The 21,328-nt window shown below is 48.5% G+C and overlaps 2 protein-coding genes across 2 annotated transcripts in view; both read right to left on the reverse strand.

Annotated features, from left to right (window-relative positions):
- The window catches only part of NSUN5 (NOP2/Sun RNA methyltransferase 5), a 33,169-nt gene extending 25,671 nt beyond the window's left edge, over nt 1-7,498 (reverse strand). The window contains exons 1-4 of the mRNA XM_082857496.1: nt 7,405-7,498; nt 7,178-7,300; nt 6,503-6,677; nt 6,298-6,406 (exon numbers count right to left, since the gene is read on the reverse strand). Of these exons, the coding sequence (XP_082713622.1) occupies nt 6,298-6,406; nt 6,503-6,677; nt 7,178-7,300; nt 7,405-7,497 (500 nt within the window). The 5' untranslated portion in view covers nt 7,498. The remainder of the gene's footprint in view (nt 1-6,297; nt 6,407-6,502; nt 6,678-7,177; nt 7,301-7,404) is intronic.
- Nucleotides 7,499-13,304: 5,806 nt separating this feature from the next.
- TRIM50 (tripartite motif containing 50) lies at nt 13,305-20,799 on the reverse strand (the record flags this gene model as incomplete). Its single annotated transcript, XM_082856861.1, has 6 exons — nt 20,395-20,799; nt 17,326-17,421; nt 16,165-16,395; nt 16,021-16,043; nt 14,822-14,946; nt 13,305-13,894 (listed from the first exon to the last, which is right to left on the reverse strand). Exons 1-6 carry the CDS (start codon nt 20,791-20,793, stop codon nt 13,305-13,307), a joined length of 1,464 nt encoding a protein of 487 aa, XP_082712987.1. The 5' UTR covers nt 20,794-20,799.
- Nucleotides 20,800-21,328: the final 529 nt, after the last annotated feature.

Below are 21,328 nucleotides of genomic sequence, written 5' to 3' on the forward strand. Positions count from 1 at the left end.
ATAATGATAGTAAAGATGACCCAGGACCTCGGAAAAAGAATGGAGGCAAACATCGAGAAGATACAAGAAATGTTTAACAAAGACCTAGAAGAATTAAAGAACAAACAAACAGAGATGAACAATACCATAACTGAAATGAAAACTACACTAGAAGGAACCAATAGCAGAATAACTGAGGCAGAAGAACGGATAAGTGACCTGGAAGACATAATGGTGGAACTCACTGCTGCAGAACAGAATAAAGAAAAAAGAATGAAAAGAAATGAAGACAGCCTCAGAGACCTCTGGGACAACATTAAATGAAACAACATTCGCATTATAGGGGTCCCATTAGGAGACGAGAGGGAGAAATGCCAAGAGAAAATATTTGAAGAGATTATAGTTGAAAACTTCCCTAACATGGGAAAGGAAATAGCCACCCAAGTTCAGGAAGTGCAGCGAGTCCCATACAGGACAAACCCAAGGAGAAACACGCTGAGACACACAGTAGTCAAATTGACAAAATTTAAAGAAAAAGAAAAATTACTGAAAGCAGCAAGGGAAAAATGACAACATACAAGGGAACTCCCATAAGGTTAACAGCTGATTTCTCAGCAGAAACTCTACAAGCCAGAAGAGAGTGGCATGATATACTTAAAGTGATGAAAGGGAAGAACCTATAACCAAGATTACTCTACCTTGCAAGGATCTCATTCAGATTCGATGGAGAAATCAAAAGATTTACAGACAAGCAAAAGCTAAGAGAATTCAGCACCATCAAACCAGCTCTACAACAAATGCTAAAGGAACTTCTCTAAGTGGGAAACACAAGAGAAGAAAAGGACCTACAAACACAAACCCAAAACAATTAAGAAAATGGTCATAGGAACATACATATCGATAATTACCTTAAACGTGAATGGATTAAATGCTCCAACCAAAAGACACAGGCTTCATGAATGGATACAAAAACAAGACCCATATATATGCTCTGTACAAGAGACCCACTTCAGACTTAGGGACACATACAGGCTGAAAGTGAGGGGATGGAAAAAGATATTCCATGCAAATGGAAATCAAAAGAAAGCTGGAGTAGCAATACTCATATCACATAAAATAGACTTTAAAATAAAGAATGTTACAAGAGACAAGGAAGGACATTACATAATGATCAAGGGATCAATCCAAGAAGAAGAGATAACAATTATAAATATATATGCACCCAACATAGGAGCACCTCAATACATAAGGCAACTGCTAACAGCTATAAAAGAGGAAATCAACAGTAACACAATAATAGTGAGGGACTTTAACACCTCACTTACACCAATGGACAGATCTTCCAAAATGAAAATAAATAAGGAAACAAAAGCTTTAAATGACACAATAGACCAGATAGATTTAATTGATATTTATAGGACATTCCATCCAAAAACAGCAGATTACAATTTCTTCTCAAGTGCGCACAGAACATTCTCCAGGATAGATCACATCTTGAGTCACAAATCAAGCCTCAGTAAATTTAAGAAAATTGAAATCATATCAAGCATCTTTTCTGACCACAATGCTATGAGATTAGAAATGAATTACAGGGAAAAAAACGTAAAAGACACAAACACATGGAGGCTAAACAATACGTTACTAAATAACCAAGAGATCACTGAAGAAATCAAAGAGGAAATCAAAAAATACCTAGAGACAAATGACAATGAAAACACGATGATCCAAAACCTATGGGATGCAGCAAAACCAGTTCTAAGAGGGAAGTTTATAGCTATACAAGCCTATCTCAAGAAACAAGAAAAATCTCAAATAAACAATCTAACCTTACACCTACAGGAACAAGAGAAAGAAGAACAAACAAAACCCAAAGTTAGCAGAAGGAAAGAAATCATAAAGATCAGAGCAGAAATAAAAGAAAGAGAAACGAAGAAAACAATAACAAAGATCAATAAAACTAAAAGCTGGTTCTTTGAGAAGATAAACAATATTGATAAACCATTAGCCAGCCTCATCAAGAGGGAGAAGACTCAAATCAATAAAATTAGAAATGAAAAAGGAGAAGTTACAATAGACACCGCAGAAATACAAAGCATCCTAAGAGACTACTACAAGCAAATCTATGACAATAAAATGGACAACTTGGAAGAAACGGACACATTCTTAGAAAGATATAACCTTCCAAGAGTGAACCAGGAAGAAACAGAAAATATGAAGAGACCAATCACAATTAATGAAACTAAAACTGTGATTAAAAATCTTCCAACAAACAAAAGTGCAGGACCAGATGGCTTCACAGGTGAATTCTATCAAACATTTAGAGAAGAGCTAACACCCATCCTGCTCAAACTCTTCCAAAAAATTGCAGAGGAAGGAACACTCCCAAACTCATTCTACGAGGCCACCATCACCCCAAAACCAGACAAAGATACTACAAAAAAAGAAAATTACAGACCAATATCACTGATGAATATAGATGCAAATATCCTCAACAAAATACTAGCAAACAGACTCCAACAGCACATTAAAAGGATCATACACCATGATCATGTGGGATTTATCCCAGGGATGCAAGGATTCTTCAATATATGTAAATCAATCAATGTGATACACCATATTAACAAATTGAAGAATAAAAACCATATGATCATCTCAATAGATGCAGAAAAAGCTTTTGACAAAATTCAACACCGACTTATGATAAAAAACTCTCCAGGAAGTGGGCATAGAGGGAACCTACCTCAACATAATAAAGCCCATATACAACAAACCCACAGCAAACATCATTCTCAATGGTGAAAAACTGAAAGCATTTCCTCTAAGGTCAGGAACAAGACAAGGATGTCCACTCTCACCATTATTATTCAACGTAGTTTTGGAAGTCCTAGCCACAGCCATCAGAGAAGAAAAAGAAATAAAAGGAATACAAATTGGAAAAGAAAAACTGTCACTGTTTGCAGATGACATGATACTATACATAGAGAATCCTAAAAATGCAACCAGAAAACTACTAGAGCTAATCAGTGAATTTGGGAAAGTTGCAGGACACAAAATTAATGCACAGAAATCTCTTGCATTCCTATACACTAACGGTGAAAAGTCTGAAAGAGAAATTAAGGAAACACTCCCATTTACCACTGCAACAAAGAGAATAAAATACCTAGGAATAAACCTACCTAGGGAGACAAAAGACCTGTATGCAGAAAACTATAAGACACTGATGAAAGAAATTAAAGATGATACCAACAGATGGAGAGGTATACCATGTTCTTGGATTGGAAGAATCAATGTTGTGAAAATGACTATACTACCCAAAGCAATCTACAGATTCAATGCAATCCCTATCAAATTATCAATGGCATTTTTTAGGGAACTAGAACAAAAAGTCTTAAAATTTGTATGGAGATACAAAAGAGCCCGAACAGCCAAAGCAGTCTTGAGGGAAAAAAACGGAGCTGGATGAATCAGACTCCCCTGACTTCAGACTATACTACAAAGCTACAGTAATCAAGACAATATGGTACTGGCACAAAAACACAAACACAGATCAATGGAACAAGATAGAAAGCCCAGAGATAAACTCACGCACCTATGGTCAACTAATATATGACAAAGGAGGCAAGGATATACAATGGAGAAAAGACAGTCTCTTCAATAAGGGGTGCTGGGAAAACTGGACAGCTACATGTAAAAGAATGAAATTAGAACACTCCCTAACACCATACACAAAAATGGATTCAAGACCTAAATGTAAGACCAGACACTACAAAACTCTTAGAGGAGAACACAGGAAGAACACTCTTTGACATAAATCACAGCAAGATCTTTTTTGATCCACCTCCTAGAGTAATGGAAATAAAAACAAAAATAAACAAATGGGACCTAATGAAACTTCAAAGCTTTCACACAGCAAAGGAAACCATAAACAAGACCAAAAGACAACCCTCAGAATGGGAGAAAATATTTGCAAACAAACCAATGGACAAAGGATTAATCTCCAAAATATATAAACAGCTCATGCAGCTCAATATTAAAGAAACAAACAACCCAATCCAGAAAAGGGCAGAAGACCTAAATAGACATTTCTCCAAAGAAGACATACAGATGGCCAAGAAGCACATGAAAAGCTGCTCAACATCACTAATTATGAGAGAAATGCAAATCAAAACTACAATGAGGTATCACCTCACACCAGTCAGAATGGGCATCATCAGAAAATCTACAAACAACAAATGCTGGAGAGGGTGTGAAGAAAAGGGACCCCTCTTGCACTGTTGGTGGGAATGTAAATTGATACAGCCACTATGGAGCACAGTATGGAGGTTCCTTAAAAAACTAAAAATAGGGAGCAGGAGGAGCGGGAGGAAAAAAAAACAAAAAATACTAAAAATAGAACTACCATATGACCCAACAATCCCACTACTGGGCATATACCCAGAGAAAACCATAATTCAAAAAGACACATGCAAAAAAAAAAAAAAAAAAAAAAAAAGACACATGCACCCCAACGTTCATTGCAGCACTATTTACAACAGCCAGGTCATGGAAGCAACCTAAATGCCCATCGACAGATGAATGGATAAAGAAGGTGTGGAACATATATACAATGGAATATTATTCAGCCATAAAAAGGAACGAAATTGGGTCATTTGTAGAGACGTGGATGGATCTAGAGACTGTCATACAGCGTGAAGTAAGTCAGAAAGAGAAAAACAAATATCGTATATTAACACATACATGTGGAACCTAGAAAAATGGTATAGATGAACCAGTTTGCAGGGCAGAAATTGAGACACAGATGTAGAGAACAAACCTATGGACATCAAGGGCGGAAAGTGGCACAGGGGAGGGGGGTGCTGGTGTGATGAATTGGGAGATTGATATTGACATATATACACTAATATGTATAAAATGGATAACAAGAACCTGCTGTATAAAAACAACAACAACAACAAAAAAAACCCCAAAATATCACTTCACACCTGTTAGAATGGCTATTATCAAAAAGATAAGAAATAACAAGTGTTGGCAAAGATGTAGAGAAAAGGGAACACTTGTGCACTGTTGGTGAGAACATAAATTCATGCAGCCACTATGGAAAACAGTATGGAGGCGCCCTAAAAATTAAAAATAGAACTACCATACAATCTATCAATTCTACTTCTGGGTGTTTATCCAAAGAACACAAAAACACTCAAAGAGATACATGCATCCCCACATTCATTGCAGCATTATTTACAACAGCTAAGTCATGGAAACAACATAAGTGTCCATCAATAGAAGAAGTGGATAGAGAAATTGATATATATACACAACAGAATATTATTCGGCCATTAAAAAGAATAAAATCTTGTCCTTTGTGACAACATGGATGGACCCTGACGGCATTATGCTAAATGAAATAAGTCACACAGAGAGAGACATACATTGTATGATCTCACTTTTATGTGGAATCTAATACAAAAACAAAAACCCAAGCTCATAAATACAGAGAACAGACTTGTGGTCACAAGAGACAGGGGGTGGGGTACAGGTGAGCAGAATGGGTGAAGGTTGTCACAGGGTACAAATTTCCAGTTATAAAATAAGTCCTGGGAATGTAATGTACAGCATGGTGACTACAGTTAATAATATCGCTTTGCATATTTAAAAGCTGCTAAGAGAATAAATGTTAAAAGTGCTCATCCTGAGGAAAAAACTTTACAACTATGTATGGTGCCGGATGCTAACTAGGCTTATTCTAGTGACCGTTTTGCAATATGTGTAAATATCAAATCATCACATTGTACACCTGAAACTAATAATGTGTTATATGTCAATTTTAAAAAAGGACGCTGCAAAATAATCCAATAATGCATTTAAGTACACTGTTTTGGCAGCATTTCTCTTAAATCTTAAATTTTGAATGAATAAGTTAACGTTAAAAAAAAGACAGTGCAGAGTTCAAAAGAAAGATGAATTTGGTTTGACAAGTGCTGCGACTGTGGTGTCTGTGAAGCAGTAACATGAACCTGAGAGTAGGACAATAGGAGAGAAGCCTAGACTGGGAGACTGAATGATCAGGTGAGAAGTAGGAGTCAGAGCCAGAGAAGAAATTGAGGGATACATTTAGAAAAATGTATCAGTAAAACAGGGCTCCCAAGAGAACCACTGTTTAAAGGATGAAGGAAGACAGGCCTTGAAAGGAAATGGAGAAACTGCTGGAAAAATAGGAAGAAAACCTGAGCGCAGTCACAACCACCCTGACTCTCTCCCCACTGATCCCTTTCCCCAGGCTCCTTCCTAGATGAGAGCAGCCATTCACGGTTCGAAGCTCACCTGGAAGCCCGACCCTGGTAGGAGAATCCTTGTCTCTTAAAATAATCAACTGCATCCTCAGGGCAGGTCTTCAGAGTGTTCACTCGCACAAATCGAGGCACCTGGGAGGCTAGGAAACCATCAGCAGTGAGTGGGCAGGAACATGGACGGCTCTCTCCTGAGGGCCCGATGGCTACCTCCACCTCCACAACTCCTTCCAGCTCACCTGGGCCAGGTTTGGATCCCCCTTCCAACAGGTCCTCATTCTGGCTCACACCTCGGCGAACCTTGAGCCGGGCCAACTCGGCCTTCAGCCTTGCCTGGTGCCGGTCCAGCAGAGGCTTCCATCGGCCCCCGCGCCCTTTAAAGCCTCTTCCCAGCAATAACTCATATACTAGCACCTGGAGATGGGGAAAGGAAAACAGAAAACCTTGAGCATGAATATCTTGGAACGCCACAGTGTTGGAATTGGAAGAGCTAAACAGACCACCTGTAAAGACGGTAACAGGTAAAAGTGAAACACCTCATTCAAGGTCACACAAGAAATTAATGGCAGATACATGATTTGAACCTGGTGCCTTGCTTCCCAATCCTGAACCCTTTCCCCACGGCTTCTCACCAGGAAAGCTCTGGATGCCAACCCTCCTCCCTGGTCAACGTCACAGTTTTGTTTTGCCTAGAGAGTCCCTGCCGTCGCTACTTTGCACTTCCGTTCTTTATCTTTCACACAAGACTCGAAGGTAAAGCATGTTTATCCCACCTCAATTCATAACCCAGCGAGGGGCTGCGCCTTCTCATTTCAGAGGAGCGACTTGACAGAGTCACACCGTGCACGGTGGCGGAGCTGGGACCAGGTTAGGAGGGGCTCACCCCGCCCGCCCCGCCCCCCCCACCCCGTCACCTTGGCCAAGTGTGGACGCAGCTTCTTCTCGGCGCGGAGAAGGCCGGCGCTGGCTATCACTGCGTCCAGCACGGTGGAGTAGCGCTGCGTCTCGCACACCAGCGCGTACAGCTGCTTCACGTTCTGCGCGAGGCCGAGAGAACCCAGGTGAGGCGGGGGCCGGGCCGGGGGAGGCCCCGGCCGGGCCCCCCTCCCGGGCCCGAACTCCGAACCCCGTACCCCGCTACCTGGAAGCTGCTGCCGTACACCAGCCCCTTGAGGGAGCCCTGGCGACTCTCCACGCCGGCCAACACGGCCGCCGCCGCCGCGTACAACGCCATTCTCCACGCCCACGCGTGCGCCTTTACGGCTCTGTCGCGAAGTGCGCCTGGCTCCGCACCGCCCATCCCGCCCGGACTTCCGGGGTCAAAGGGCACGGAGGTTCCAGATCCGGGAGCCACAGTGCCCATCCAGGTCCCCACAGTGACCATCCAGGTCCTCACAGGGCGTGTGCCAGGTGCCTGGCAGGGAGTGGAGGCCGACGCTGGGAGCCCGGTTCACCACTTCTTCGTAGCTCTTCTCTTTTTTCTTTCAATTTTTGCCGATTTCACAGGCAAACAATGAGATTTTATTGATGTTTTAATTTCTGTGATTGAGGTTGAATATTTTCATGTATTATTGGTCATTTGTATTTCTGTTGTGACATGTAGATGTCTTTTGTTCATTCTTCTACCATCTTTCCCTTGGTGCTCTTTATGGATTAACAATATATACCTCTTATCTTAGGTTTTGCCATTTCTTCCAATTTATTGTTGCTTTTTTTTGTTTTCTGGCCATGCCGCGCTGCCTGCGGGATCCTAGTTCCCCCAAACAGGGGTGGAACCCGCGCACCCTGCAGTGGAAGCACAGAGTCTAACCACTGGACTGCCAAGGAAGTCCCTATTGTTGCTTTTTAATGTGGTTTATAGTTGTTTTGGGCAACATAGAGTTCTCATTTTTAAGATACTTACCTTTATGGTTTCTGCCTTTGATGTCATGCTTGAAAACTGCTTCACGCCGCTACAATATAGAAATCACTTATGGCTTCATCATTTCACACTTAAATCCATTTAGAATTAGGTTTGGCACGTGATGTGAGAAATGGCTCTTTGTTTCCCAATGGCTAGCCTTTTATGCAATCCTTGTGAGGATTCATCTATAGGAACGTTTCCCCAGCCTCACCCATGGGAGGACAGGGATTGTGTGGTATTTGGGTCTACAGCACCCATGTGGTTACTGGTTACATAATGGGTTGATTGAGAAGAAAAAAAAAAAAACCAGTACACTTGTATCTCAAGCATTCAAGTAGACAGGACTCCATGAACTAGAATATTCCAGCCTGTATATTCTCTGTATTACTAATAGCACATAAGCAAGCATTTTGCAAGAAGGTTGACTCTAGTCTACAATAAAATCACTGAGTCACTTAAAGGTTTAACGCATTCCTGTAGCTCTAGGTTGGTTCGTAAGTGATCTTTTAGTGGAACTCTCCTCCTCCCCCATCAAATTACATCATCTGTTTTCTTCATAGTACCTATTCCATATGTGGTTATGATTTATTCTCTGTCTCTCCATCTGGCTCCATGAAGGCAAATCCTTGTCTGTCTTGACACTCATCTACCTTTAGCTCCAAGACCAGTGTCTTTCTCACAGTATGGACTTAATAAATATCTGTTGAATGAGCGAAGGAGTGAATGGATGAACAGAGCACAGATTGATGTGGTTCTGGACAACCAGCTGTACTAGAGTTGACCCATCCTAAAACAATCCCTCCTCCTTCAGGTGAGTGGGTAACAGGTACATCAATATTGATACAAGTCCACAGTTTATTCAGATTTCCTTAGTTTTTACCTGATGTCGTTTCTGTCCCTGAATCTCATCCAGGACACCACATTACATTTAGTCATGTCTCTCAAGGCTCCTCCTGTCTGTGACAGTTTCTCAGACTTTCCCTGTGTGTGGTTACCTTGGTTACCTTAAGGAGTCCTGGTCAGTATTTTGTCGAACGTTCCTCACTTGGAACTCGTCTGTTGTTTTTCTCATGATTAGACTAGGGTTATGAGTTTTGGAGAGAAAGACCACAGGTAAAGGGACATTTTCATTACGTCAGAGCAAGGGCACATAGTACCAAAGTGACATCACTGTTGATGTTAACCGTGACCACCTGGCTGAGGGAGTGTTTGTCCAGTTTCTCCACTGTAAAGCTACTCTGTAACCCTCTGGCCTCTCTGGCAGGATGTCACTATGTGTAGCCCACATTTAAGGAGGCTATTATGCTCCCCCTCCTTGAGGGTGGAGTATCTATGTAAATTACTGGGAATTCTGCACAGATTTATCTCTTCTCCCCCATTTAATTAAACAGTCATTTATTTGTATCAGTATGGATTCAGGGATATTTATTTTATACTTTGGACTGTAATCCAAAATATTTTGTTGCTTAGATTATTCTTGTTTTGACCACTGGAAGTGCTTTCAGTTGGCTCCTATATCCTTTTCACAGGGCTCTACTACTGTACTTTTTTTTTTTTCACGTTTGTCTGGGTTGGAGCATTTCCTTGCCTTCTGGCACTACAAGATACTGAGGCTCACTTGGTGTATTTCCTGTTCTAGTCCCAGAATCTCCAAGGAGCCTCATTCCTTTTATTGTAGAATGGTATTAAGAAATCAAGATCTGAGTGCTAGCTGACCTGGGTCTGTCAATTTTTTTTAATGTTTTACTTATTTTATTTGTTTATTTTTGCCTGTGTTGGGTCTTCATTGCTGTGTGCGGGCTTTCTTCTAGTTGTGGCGAGCAGGGGCTGCTCTTTGTTGCAGTGCGTGGGCTTCTCATTGCAGTGGCTTCTCTTGTTGTAAAGCATGGGCTCTAGGTGCGCAGGCTTCAGTAGTTGTGGCACACAGGCTCAGTAGTTATGGCTCACGGGCTCTAGAGCACAGGCAGGCTCAGTAGTTGTGGCACACGGGCTTAGTTGCTCCGCAACATGTGGAATCTTCCTGGACCAGGGCTCAAACCCACGTCCCCTGCATTGGCAGGCAGATTCTTAACCACTACGCCACCAGGGAAGCCCTGAGTCTTTTAATTTTTAAAATGTGACCATTAGAAAACATAAACCTACATATGTGGCTCATATACTTCTGCTGGACAGCACTGCCTCTGTCCTAAAAATGCCTTCTCTTAATCCCACCTTCTCCCAAACTCTTGACCCAGCTTACTTTTTCCCTTCACTATCAAACTTTTTTTTAAAATTTATTTTTGGCTGCGTTGGGTCTTCATTGCTGCGTGCGGGCTTTCTCTAGTTGTGGCGAGCGGGGGGCTACTCTTTGTTGCAATGCATGTGCTTCTCATTGTGGTGGCTTCTCTTGTTGCAGAGCACAGGCTCTAGGCGCGTGGGCTTCTGTAGTTGTGGCACGTGGGCTCAGCAGTTGTGGCTCACGGGCTCTAGAGCATAGGCTCAGTAGTTGTGGTGCACGGGTTTAGTTGTTCCACAGCATGTGGGATCTTCCTGGACGAGGGATCGAACCCATGTCCCCTGCAATGGCAGGTGGATTCGTAACCACTGTGCCACCAGGGAAGTCCCACTATCAAACTTTTTAAATGGAGAATCAGCAATCTTTGCCTTTACATCTTCATCGCATGCTATTATCTAACTGCCTGCAGTCCGTTTTCCACCAGCTGCACTGAGATGGGTCCCTCCCAAACTACCAAGAATCTCCAAATATTCCTTAGGCCTTTCCTGCTGAATCTGGGGTTTCATGGCACTGTTGAACACACCTTCTTTGTTGGTAAGCTTTGGCTTCTATGACCTCTCCTGCTAGCATACCCTCCCATCTCTCTGCCCGTTTCTAAGGTTCCTTGGCAACCCCGTCTAAGCTGTTCCCCTAGGTTCTGGTGTTCCATTCTCTGACCTCCTTTCTGTCAGTCGGATATTTTCTCCCTGAGCAGACTCGCCCACTCCCACACTGTCATTATCACAGGACAAAGTTAACATACACTAAAGTAGCACAGATGCCCCCCACCCCGGATCAGCCCCCACCATCATCTCCAGGCCCAGCTCCAGCTGCAGCATCCCTTTTGGACCTAGATCCCTGAAGCCTCTTCTCCTCTGCCTGTCTTCCACTTCTTTCAGCTTAAATGCCAACACCACACGAAGAATTAACTGCTCTTTCCTCTGCCTTCTGCACATTGGATGTGTATCAGTTAAGATCTTTCGGTTGCAGGCACAAACACTAACTCTGGTTAGCCAAACAACAGAGGGGATTTATTAAATGGGTGCAGAAGTATGCCATTGTGTCTGTCAGGGTCTGGCTGGAGGCAGAAAGGTGCACATAAGTGAGTAGCTGAGTTTAAAGAAGGGACTGTTTCTAAAAGAACAGTGGGAGTTAAGGGGCCCCTACGGAAGACGGCACGGTGCTCACTGTTCAGCGACAGGAACAAGGGAAGAGCAGCAGAGGGAGAGGGCTGCCTGCCAGGAGTCTTTGGTAGAGGGAAGGCGCCAACGCATAGCCCAGCAGGCAGAAAACCAGGAAAAGAAATACCTCCAACTCCCTCTACTGCCCTGGGATCTCCTGCCAGGCCCTCCCCTCAGCTGAACCCAACAGGAAGCCAGAGGGGTTTGCATTCCAGCGGGGCCAGCCTCCCAGGACACAGCATGGTGGAGAAGGGTGGAGAGTGGAGGTAGACTGATGGAATTGAAGGAAGAGCTGCAAAACCAAAAACCAAGTCTGGAAGGTGTCAAGCATACAGCAACCAAGGCCAAGGCCCGACAGATTCAGCTGATCAAGAGACAACAACCAGCTTTTGATTCAGTTTATTACTTACATAGACAGCAGGAGGAAGATTAGCGAAAGGTGGAAGCTGCACGTGGGCCTTGTTGCCCCGCCGAAAAGGGTGGTGTGGAAATCAAAGGGCTCGTGGCTGCACCTTGACTTGTGGGATATCCCGTTGCTGAGGAGCCAGTTCTAGATGCGGCTAAGCTCTTTTATAGACTGCAGCCCTACTGGGAGGGAAGTGGGGCAGAAAGCTTCAGAGCTTCTCACAGCCAGGGAGGTGATGTCCTGAGTCTCCCGTGAGGATAAAGGTCGGTAAAGATGGCCTTGAGGTAGCGCCTCACGATCTTCCTCCCTCTTCTGTTCCTGGAGGATCGTTCAGATAGGCTGTGGGTTGAGACTTCGTCTGTGTGGCCGATGTGGATTCATGCCAGGGTGACAGGGCAGGGCTGTGCCCCAAGGAAGGCTCTTGGACGGGTCCACAGACCTCAGGGCACAAGGCTGGGGAGCTTCTCTCTAAAGCACCAGACCTCAGATGACTCAGCCCCAGCCACTCTCTCTCTCTCTTCCAATTTTCATGTTCTTGGGAAGGAATTCAGCTGTCCCAGCCTTGGTCTGGGGTGACCACAGGGCAGGCTCAGCATGCACAGACCTGGGTTCTGGACCCACTCCCATGTGCCCGGCAGCTTTCAGGGATGGGCCACACCCCCACCTGGCCCCTACTTGCTTCTGCTCTGCAGGAGTGTCATTTCCATCTTCTCTAACAGAGAGGGAAGTTGAGAGAAGTCTCTGGGGACAGAGCAATGACGGAGTGTTTGCTGTGACTAACCAGAGACCAATGGGCAGGGGGTGGAAGCAAGATGTGGCCCCACCAGAGGCTGGAGCTGCTTTTAAAGGCCTGAGCATAAAGCAGTGGGTACGTACAGCGGTTGATAACTGCAAATCATTTGAAAAGGAAGAAATAACGTCAATTTATGATCCTTAAAGTCATTTAAAGTTCACAGTGATGGGGGGAAGTCATGTGTGGGAGCGTTTCCACCCTCAGGGGGAAGAGTAAGCAGAGATCGCGGTTAGGAGGGCCCAAGGGAAGCCCAGCTTGACCCGCGGGCCCCACGGCCTGGTTCCACTGGTTAATAAGCAGGCTAATAGCCTGGAAAGAGGTTAATAAACACACCCCTGACTGCTGGGGATGGGACCGTGGTCCTTCTCTCCCTATCGTTAAACGTTTCTAGGGACACCCAGGCAGGAAGACCTCCCCGAACGACTGCATAACCTCTGCTCACCAGAGCCGGTAGGACCCCTCAAGCCCCCGTGCCCCCCTGGGAAGGCAGCCCCCCGAGCAGCGCTACAGCTTGGTGGGCTGCGGGCGGGCGAGGTGGCTGGGCCCGCTGGGCGGGGGCAGCACCAGGGGCAGGGAGTTGCTGCCCCTCTCGTGCCAGCACGTGTCCAGGATGGGGTAGAGCTTGCCCTGGAAGTCGGCCTGGAACGTGTAGAGCGGCCGCAGGTCGTCAGGGCGGTCGGCGTCGAAGAAGGTGAGCTCGCCCTGCTCGTAGTGCAGGTAGACGCCGATGCGGTGAGGGTGGCCAGCCACGGGCAGGGGCGCCCGCGGGCAGCCAAAGGCCTCGTACACCCGGCCCTCCTTCAGGCCGATGAGCCACACGCCGTGCCCTGGGGACTTGCTCAGCTTGCCCTTGCGACTGGCTGTGCCCTTGATGACCCCCAGGCGCCAGTCGCTCTTGCTGCCCACCACCACCTCCCAGTAGTGGCGGCCACAGGAGAAGCCCCTGCTGGCCAAGACGCAAGTGCTGTAGTCGAAGCGCTCGGGCTGGCTGGCGCGCCGCTGGGCCAGGAGCCCACACTGCACCACCGTGTTGCCCTTGGAGAGCTCCAGGAGTGGGTGGGCCGTGGCAGGATCCAGCTTGAGGGACTCCGGAGCTGGGAGAGATCAGAGGAGATGTGTATTCAAGCCTCGCAGAAGGCGGCAGGCCCTGCCCCAAGGGAGGCCGATGGCAGGCCCTGAGCTCCTCGGGAGAACTGAGTCGGCCTCTTCCCTGTATCCGCAGGGCCTAGAAGGGGCGGGGCCTGGAGCAGGCAACCCTGAGGACATTTGCCGAATGAGTGAATGATGCCTAAGGGTGGAGAATGGGCTGCTGCAAGCCCAGGCATTCTGGCAAGGGAAACGGTGCAGGCGGCCTGCCTAAGGCGGAGGTGCCAGTGGAAGGATCTGGGAGACGGCCTGTCACGTGGGCACCTCAGCTTCACTCCCCAGGTTTTCTGGAGCCTCTAACAACGGCAGTGGTTTCTTGGATACCCTAGCAGCCCAGTCAAGGACAAATTATCCCAACTGACCTCTTTGCTCGCTGCCAGCTAAGCAGTTTACACCTAAAACGTGCAAACAGCATTCATGGTTCAGAGATTACCTGCAGGTTTTGTTCCCCCCTTTCCCCCTTTTGTTCTTATATCAACCCTGTTTGTGCCTTTGTTGGATGAAATCAGTCTATTGTTTGATCTTATGTGCTAGTAATGAAGGAGTTAAAGGTCCGAGTTATTTTTTGGCAGAGCAGCCGCTGCCATTTATTAAGTACTAAACTACACACACACACAGACACACACACACAGACACACACACACACGTCTACTTAGAAACTATGCAGCCCAGCAAGGTGGGCTCTTTACAGATGAGGAAACTGAGGCTCAAAAATTACACCACTCTCCCAGTCACTAGTAAGAGATGGAACGGGGCTTGAGCTCCCCCTGCTGGCGGAAGCCCACCACCGCGCCCTCACCGTTAGCTGTGCCAGCCCCCCCTCCAGTTCTCTGCACCTCATACACTGGAAGGAGGATGGGTGGGTGGGGTCTCACCTGGCAGAACCTTTCGGAAGAGCCTTTTCCACGCAGTCAGCTTGATGTCAGCCTGGTGCAGGCCTGGTTTGAAGGAGATGGGGCTGAACGCGCCTTCCAGGGGCCGGGCCTGCTGGAGCTCTGCACTGGGGGCAAAGGTCCACAGTGATGGTGGAGCTGCTTACCGTGCACCCCAGCCCTTCACCCAGATGCAGGTCCAACCAGCCAAGCCACAGCTCAGAAGACCGTGCACTGAAGATGCCCACCGTGTACCCGCCCCCCTCTGAGGACCTGCCTCCTTCCTGGAAGGGGAAACACTCTACATCAGTAGCTCTCAAAGTGCAGGTCTGGGAGCAGCAGCAGCATCTGGGGGCTTGTTAGAAACGCAAATTGTCTTGGGTCCCACCCCAGGCCTGCTGAATCAGAACTCATTACTGGGGCCCAGTGGCCTCTGTTTTAATTGAGCCCTCCAGGTGGTTCTGGTGCACTGTTTGAGGACCACTTCTCTGTATCTGGTGACCCTGGCCCCCAGCTCCAGCTGGAGTGGAAACCAAACTCAGTCAGTCAGATCCTCTGTCCATTCATTTAAGTCAATGCTCCTAACCAAATTGTCCTTAAGACTAAGGGAAATTGGAGAAAACAAGGAGACTCTCATAAACGTGGCAGAGGAAGGCTCAGGAACTGCACAGGTGATTCATTTGTTGGGTTTGGAACATGGACCCAACCCCTTCCTACAAGCCATGGTGCATGTTTCCTTACCCACCATCACCCACCTCATCTCCTGTTCTGCTCTGCACCATCCTTTACACCCATGATACTGAAATTCTCACAATACTCCAAACCTGCACACACTTTACCCTTTCACGTGAGTCAGCGTGCCTGGCAAACGCCTGTCCTCTGCCCTTCTCAGCCATCCCACCTGTGTGCTGTCTTTGCCGATCTCCCCCCAGTCACCTCCCCCTCTGTGTTAATTCTTTAGCTTGTGTGAACTTCTACTGTTCTAGGTGCCCATAGTGATGTAACCATACTTCGCCGCCGCCTCCCACAAGGCTTGGAGACCCCTAAAGGCAAGGCTGTCACTTTCCCTGGGCTCAGTACTGAACCAGATGTGGGCAGCTGCTCCCGGCACCAGTAAAACTGAAGGGAGGATCTAGTGGAGATGAGACGCCCATGCCCGCAGCCACCAGGCCCTCGCTGAGAGTGCCCTCCGAGGTTATTACCTGGAGGCCATGGCATGGTACTTCTGGAAGACAAGAGGGAGGAGGGTTAGAGCATGGACGAGGCTATGCGGAAGCCGACAGGAAGGGGGAGGCGCTTGGAGCCCCAGTGGCCTTGGCACAGGGGACACTCCCTTGTCCACTCACCCGGATGAACTCATGGTGACTCTCGTTGCCGAACTGCTCCAACACACCCACAGCCTGGACTAGCCGCTCCCGAGCGCCCCGGGCCTGCTCCAGCTGCATGTCCAGGGAGGCCACGAGGCCACGGGTGTGACCCTCCACCCCCTCCAGGCAGCGGGCCTTCTCCTCATCCACCAGATGGTGCAGCTCCTGGAACTCACTACGGATCACCCAGCTGAAGACATCAGACTCATTCTGGGACAGGGAAGGGCGGGTCAAGGCAGGAGCCATGGCTGACCTCGGCGTCCCCAGAGCCTGGCAGCTCGGGCCTTCTGACCAGGCTGGTCCTGGTACCCAAGTCCCAGGGCTGACTCCTGCCAGGTGTTCACACACTGTGCCTGGGGATCCCGGATGTGGCCCCAGAGAGAGGACGACAGTGGCAGGGCAGGGGCTGGGCCCCCAGCTCCCAGTTCCAACACAGTGGCTCTCCTTTTGCCCATCTTTGCTAACAAGTGTGAACGTAAGATTTTGCTTTATCACGGGGTTCCACAACTGAAAAAAAGTCTGAAAGGCCCTGGAGAGCAGACTTTGGAGTGAGATAACAAGGGTTCCCCGTGTGACCCTGAGTTCTGCCTCCATCAGATGGGGTAAAGCGGGCTCCCTCTCCAGGATGAGGAAGATTAATTGAGTTGACTTTCAACGGATGCCGGTCTCCTGCTCGTTTCATGACTACCTGTAGGGCCCAGGCTCCACAGACTCCCAGACCCAAGTACCCCTCATTTAGGAAAAGCAGACAGCCACCCAGGGCTTCAAGCCTTTCCGTGCCTGTGCTCTAAGGTACTAGGAGGGCGTTGCCCAGGCTGTCAATGTCAAGCAGCCACAGGTGGCGGAGGGCGGGCAGTCATGCCCACGTGTTAAGCTGTTTACCTCCGGGACTTGGGTTCTAGGTTATCTCAGTCTCAAGGACGTGGAGGACACAAGCCAACTTGGCGACAGTCCTGACAACTGTGCTGAATTCCTCCAAGAGCCTTTGCACTTCCCCCACCCCACCCTGGAATGCTTTGAATTCTGGCTTTAAATGGAAGGCATGGCTTCCTGTGAAGGACAGATTAGAGCTGGGCTCTGCAGGAAAGGGAAGGCAGGTGGCCGGCCCCAGGGGAGGGCACGGAGGGGCGGGGCGCTCACGACAATCCGGGTCCTGTTGTTCACCAGTCTGGCGATTTGCTCCTCCACCTTCTTCTGCTCCTGCTTCAGGTCGGAGATGAGGGCTGCTAGCTCCTCCTGGAGGCAACAGGCCCCATAAGCCGCTGACCCCTTCACCCCCACCCCCCACCCCCAGCTCCCGGGGGCAGCCCCGATGGCCACAAGCACAGAATAGGAAAGGCTATTCAAGAATATTCCACACTGACAGCACGGACTGCCTGGACGGATCTCCACGTCATCACTCTCTATGCCGTGGACAGAGATGCTACACGTCGTTACAGCCACCAGAAGTCACCACACAACATCCAAGTGGGGCGACTGCCAATCTGAAGTCAGCACTCCCTGCGTGGAGTGCTGCCCGTAGGGAACCCACCTGGGAAACTTGCTGGTCACCAGAAGGTCCAGAATTAGTGGGCATTTCATCAGGAGTCATCACAGAAAGGCTGGCCCCAAGTGAAGCCAATGGTGCATGCAATGGCCCAGGGAGGGGTCACCTGGTGACCCCCCACTCCCTATGAAGACCTGAATCCATCTCCAGCAGGCTTGGGCCCAGCCTGGATTTAGGGCCTCCCAGGCTGAAGTTAACTTCTCCTAGGTTGCCCTGGCCCCATATCTGACTTAACCTTAGGGATCCAACCAGAACCACCTAGAGCACCAACTGGCCGCACGACCTAATGCAGCCCTGCTGGTTTGTGCCCATGGAGTGCGCAGAATCTTTGGCTTAGACAGTGCCCAAGCAGAAGTCAGCTGCAAGAGCCTTTCCGGAAGGGAGCTAAGAAAAAAATAGAGCCAGCATGGAGATAAATGAACACAGAGTCCTTGCTCTCCATAACAAGGCATCGATCTCATAGGAGCCTGAGAAGGGCATCCCAGTGGTAACCCTCCCAAGGCAAAGAAAGATGGGACTAGTTCCTTCTCATCAACTGGGCCACAGTGAGTGGAAACAGAATTATGCAAATAAATAAAGTATCTTAAGATCCCAATCAATAGGAGAAAACAGGAATGCATGAAAGAGATCTGATAATGGAACGTAACTTAGTTGCAGCACACGGAGGAGTCTTGAGATCATAAAAACCCACATCCGAAAGCAGGACCCAAGCCCTCCCAGCTCCTAGCCAGAAATGACGGGCTCCCAGGAGTCTCCTCCTCCGCCAGGCAGCCCTCTGCTGATAAAACTCGACTCAGTTTCACTGTACTGCAATTTGGTTTCCTCCTTTCACACTCCCCTAAAACTACTCTTGCCAAGATAACCAATTCTTACTGCTAAACCAGACAGGCTCTTTTCAATCAGCAGACATTTCACACAAGTGATTTCCTTCTTGTCAAAATGCTCTGTTCCTCTGATTTCCTGGAGGCTACATTCAGCCAATGTTCCCGCTCCCTCAGTGAATTCCTTCTGGCTCCTTTTCAGAGTTTTCTCTCTACCCAAATCTTAAGTCCTGATGCTCCTGGGGGCATCATCTTCCCCATCACTCCTGCAGACTCTCCTGGTTGGTCTTCGCCACACCTGTGGCTTCAACGACCGCCTGTATGTAGATTACTCCTAATCTCTTACTCCCAGCCTCACTCTCCAATCTATCCTCTGGCAGAGCGATGGAGCCACATCACGACTCTGCTTAAAACCTTCCAACCCTGGTTCTCTGAATAAACCCCTAATCCCATCTCATGTCACACAGGCCTTTTTATGACCTGACCCCCGCTTACCTCACCTCACTCTCCCTCGTGCTTATTGGAACAATGTAGAATTCCTCAAATGTGCCATGCTGTTCGCCTCCTGGTCTTTTGCACGCGCTCTTTTTATACTTAGGATGCTTTTCCTCCCTTTCTTTTCCTTTCAAGTCCTCCTTATGGTTCAGGTCTCGGCTTACCAGTCCACTTCCTCCAAGAAGCCTTCCCTGACCACCTGAGACCACGCAGGAGCCATGTTCCAGATGGTCTCACCATTGCCTGCACTTAACCTTGACAGCAGCACCTGACACACGGGACTCTGTCAGACCCCCAGACTGTGAGCTCTGGTGCAGGGTGAACTTCTCGCCCACTGCTGTACCATGGGCGCCAGTGTAGCACCTAGCACATACTAGATGCCCAGGAAATGCCTGTGGGTAGGGGAACTTGGTGGACGACCTGGCTTGACCCTGTGCACCTTTCCTACTTCTCTCCCAGGGTTGAAGGAGCAAAGAAATGCTGCCCAGAGCACTCAGCCAGGAAAGCCCTGCAACAGCTTCCAGGGGCCCCTCTGTCTACGGATCTCAATGCTTTTCCCTCGTCCTGCCCCCTCCCCTGAATTTCCTCATTCCTCATCCTTACTGCCCCGAGCCGCCCACCCACCCAAACACTGGGCCAGGTACCCTATTACAATTTACTTCCAAAAGCCCTTCCTGTCCTTCCTTGATCTGGTGCCAGGGGAATGAAAACTGGCCTTGGTGAGTCCTAGCTCTGCCACTGACAAACTGTATGAGCTTGACTAAGACCCTTACCTTCTTGGAGCCTGTTTCCTTATTTGCAAGTACGACAATAACCTCACTCTTCATAAACCTTAGATCAATAGACTAACCTAAGATGGTATCATTATTATTATTCTTCATCGTAAACAGTGATCTGCTAGTTCTGAGGGAACAGTCCATGAAGGCAGGAATCCATTGATTCCACAAATACATTTTGGGCATTTACTACCTGGCTGGCACGGTCCTAGGCACGGAAATATCCCAGGGAATGAAACAAAGTCCCTGTCTTCACCTGCCTGAGAGTGCAGTCCCCTGAGCGCTCAAGAATCTAATGAGGGCTACAGAGAAGACTAAAGCAGGGGAGGGGGCTAGCACGTGACGCAGGGGGCTCTCCATCCGGTGGGTCACCTAGTCCCCAGCACCTGGAGACTGGAGCCGCTGCTCAACAGGTGATCGGTGGATGAGCAAATGCTCCGCAAGTTCTGCTCCAGAACAAGGCTGACCCTGGACCCCTCTGTGCCGGGCGATGGCCCCAAGGCCTCAGGACCCGGCTCTGTGTCCCCAGGGGCGGCCCGGCTCCCCACCCCCCAGCAGCCTCACTGCCCACCTTCATGCGGCTGTAGACAGTAGAGACAGGCGTGACCCGGTGGTGCTGGTGGGAGCCCAGCAGGCCGCAGAGGCCGCAGATGAGCTCCTGGTCCTTCTCACAGAAGAGGCTGAGAGGGTTCCGGTGGTGCGCACAGACCTGGGGCTCAGGGTCCCCGGGGAGCTGCAGGGCTTCAATCACCCTCGCCAGGGAGACGTTAGGCGGGGAGCTGCTGCAGTCCACCTCCTGCCGGCACACAGGGCAGCGCAGCTCCGAGTCTGGGTGACGGGACAGGGACAGCAGGCAGCCCTTGCAGTAGGAGTGGCCACACTGCAGCATCAGGGGCTCCTTGAAGACCTCCAGACAGATGGGGCACTGCAGGCGGTCCTCCAGCTCGGGCATGCTCACTTGCCACGCCATCCACGGAGCCTGCTGGAGCCCAGGGCGGCCTCCCTGGAGCCTGCTCTCTCCACTCCTTTGGCCCCCAGTCCCCAACGGCCCTGAAAGGAGAGGCTGTTAAGGACGCCAGTCTTTGATTCCAGTCCTGACCCGCTATGACTTTGGATCTGTTTTCCCATCTTTAAAACAAAGGGCTTAAATGAAAAGTGTGGTCAGTTGGAGGTCCCGGAGTCAACATTTTTAACTCGGATTTGGAGGTAAACATGAAAGAGGCCATCTGCAGGGTCATATGGAGTGACACTAATATTGCAAGCTCCAGCCCAGTAGGTGTCCTGACCTAGAACTGGAGAGCAAAAACAAGCCAAGGCCTTTCCCACCTTCTAGATCAGTTCTCAAACTGGCGAGCAGCTGCTGGAAGCAGAGTTACCATAGAATTCCTGAGTCACCCCTTCACACATCTCAAATGAACCCCAGAAACCTGCACTGACAATTGACACCTCCAGGCCACTCTAAAGCGGAGTTCTGTCTTAGAACAACACTGTTCCAGAGAGTCTGG

This window comes from Leucopleurus acutus (genome assembly GCF_964270905.1).
Source record: "Leucopleurus acutus genome assembly, chromosome: 16".
NCBI lineage: Eukaryota > Metazoa > Chordata > Mammalia > Artiodactyla > Delphinidae > Leucopleurus > Leucopleurus acutus.